This window comes from Bombus vosnesenskii, unplaced genomic scaffold (assembly GCF_011952255.1).
Source record: "Bombus vosnesenskii isolate JDL3184/JDL3185 unplaced genomic scaffold, Bvos_JDL3184-5_v1.1 scf7180000014571, whole genome shotgun sequence".
Taxonomy (NCBI): Eukaryota; Metazoa; Arthropoda; class Insecta; order Hymenoptera; family Apidae; genus Bombus; species Bombus vosnesenskii.
This window is the reverse complement of record NW_022883527.1, coordinates 3586-5421: the sequence shown is the minus strand read 5'-3', so window position 1 is coordinate 5421 and position 1836 is coordinate 3586. Positions and strand designations below refer to the sequence as shown.

At 54.5% G+C, this 1836-nt stretch overlaps 1 protein-coding gene across 1 annotated transcript; it reads right to left on the bottom strand.

The window, feature by feature from the left end:
• Positions 1–456: 456 nt before the first annotated feature.
• LOC117240130 lies at positions 457–957 on the bottom strand. The gene has a single exon (XM_033506005.1). The coding sequence runs from the start codon at positions 955–957 to the stop codon at positions 457–459; it is 501 nt and encodes a 166-aa protein (XP_033361896.1).
• Between the last annotated feature and the right edge of the window lie 879 nt (positions 958–1836).

Below are 1836 nucleotides of genomic sequence, written 5' to 3'. Positions count from 1 at the left end.
TCAGGCGGCCCTTCGCGCGCAGTTTCCGTGTCACCGTCCTGTATGGCCTCCCCCATGGGTCCGACTCGACTGTCTCAACCAGTTCGGACCAGGCACGGTCCTTCGCTTTTTTAATTTCCCTCTGTAGCGAGCGCCGTTGCGCGCGGCACGTCCGGTAGCGCAAGGAGACTTCTTCTTCGTCGCGTCGTCGCCAGCGGCGGGCCCTTAGGTACTGTCTTCGGGCCCGGCCACATCTCGTCCTCAGTTCCGCGATGCCGGGGTTCCACCAGTAAACTGCTCTGCTTCGCACCGTGCCTGGTGTGGCTCGTGGCATGGATGCGTCGCAGATTGCTGTCATGGCTTGGCGGAGGTTCTCGGCCTCCTCTTCCACGTCTGCTTCGGTCGTCGTTGTCGAGGCCTCCCAGCTCCAAGCTGTTGCTATAGCAGCCGTCCGGAGTAGGTCTTCGTTCCTCTCCTTTATTTTCCATCTGGGTGGTGGGCGCGCGTGCCTAGCACTAGCAGAAGACCAAGTCCCGCGGCCCAGTTTGATAGCGTGCGGCCGCGCGCGTTGGTCCTGGCGTTCCCCCATTCCGTGGAGTGCGCGTTGAAGTCTCCCAGGACGAGCACTTGTCGGGGGAGTCGTCGCCTGACGCAGTCGCCAACTCCGTCCAGGAATTCTTCGAACGCTGCCCGTCCGCTGTTGGGTGACACGTACACCCCCACCACCATCATCCCTGCCCACTCGACCGCGGCGTACCCGTTGCCCCGTTCCAGCAGGGCTCCGTGGGCAAACGCCCCGGGCGTTGATGTCCAGGTGACGGCAACCATTCCGTCCGTGTCTCCGACCCACTCCGGGCCATCCAGAACTCTGTATGGTTCCGCCACCACCGCCAGGGCGACCGTGCTCTCCCGGATGGTTTGGTGGAGCAGGTCTTGTGCTCGCCTTGACCTTCCCAGGTTAGTCTGGAGGATGCGCATTCTCAGTTCCTTGGTGGCCTTTCCTTGTTCGTGGCTTCCTCCGTGCCTACCTCCTTGTTCGCGGGCTTAGGGTCGCTTTGCGGCGGGGAGCCTTTCTCGCTGCCTCTTGCAGCCGTGGATCCGCGGGCGGCTCCTTTCGTTCCCTTCTTCGAGGGGGCGCAGGCCGGTCCCCCCATCCTGTGCACCGACGGTGTTCCAAGCGCCTCGCAGAGCAGGCATTTCGGGCTCGCAGTAGTGCATGCTCTCGCCTGGTGCCCTGGTTCGCCGCGTTAGGTTCAATCAGGTTAGTCCCACGCGAAATTGATCCAACCATGCGAAAACGAGTGTATTCTGATTTCTGTCGCAGATACTTCTGGCTAGTGCAGTACCTACACGGTGGTTGTTGAAATAGCCGCTTCTCATCTATTTTCCGCAGCACGGACATCATCCTTTGATCCCTTACGACTAACGAAGTTTTCGAAGATGTACGGCAGTTTGAGATACTACTTGAAAATGATCATGATTGCGGTCTGTGTGCCGTCTGCTCTTCTTTTTGTCCTTCCGTTAAAGACTGGTAAGTTCATACTGATTAATTATGCCATCGAAACCATATATAATGACTACAAAAATGCCGCTAATATAATATTCCTTCTTTCTTTACGTTACAAATTATAGGCTTAAAATGTATGAAATGTAACTTTGAAACGACACTAATTTTTTACGCACGATAAACCTCCACGACTTAGGTATGTAAAGATGATAAACGTATATTAATTCTATTAATTTGGTAATAATAAACCAACTTTCTGAGAAGTTCTGTAAATTTCGTTTCTGTTGTATCAAGAGAATAATGGAATATTCCACTTAGATCGTATACTTCTTGTATGTACGTACAAAATT

Bases quoted from the DNA above. Each gene is read 5' to 3' on its own strand.
- LOC117240130 (XM_033506005.1), bottom strand. From the start codon at position 957: ATGCGCATCCTCCAGACTAACCTGGGAAGGTCAAGGCGAGCACAAGAC.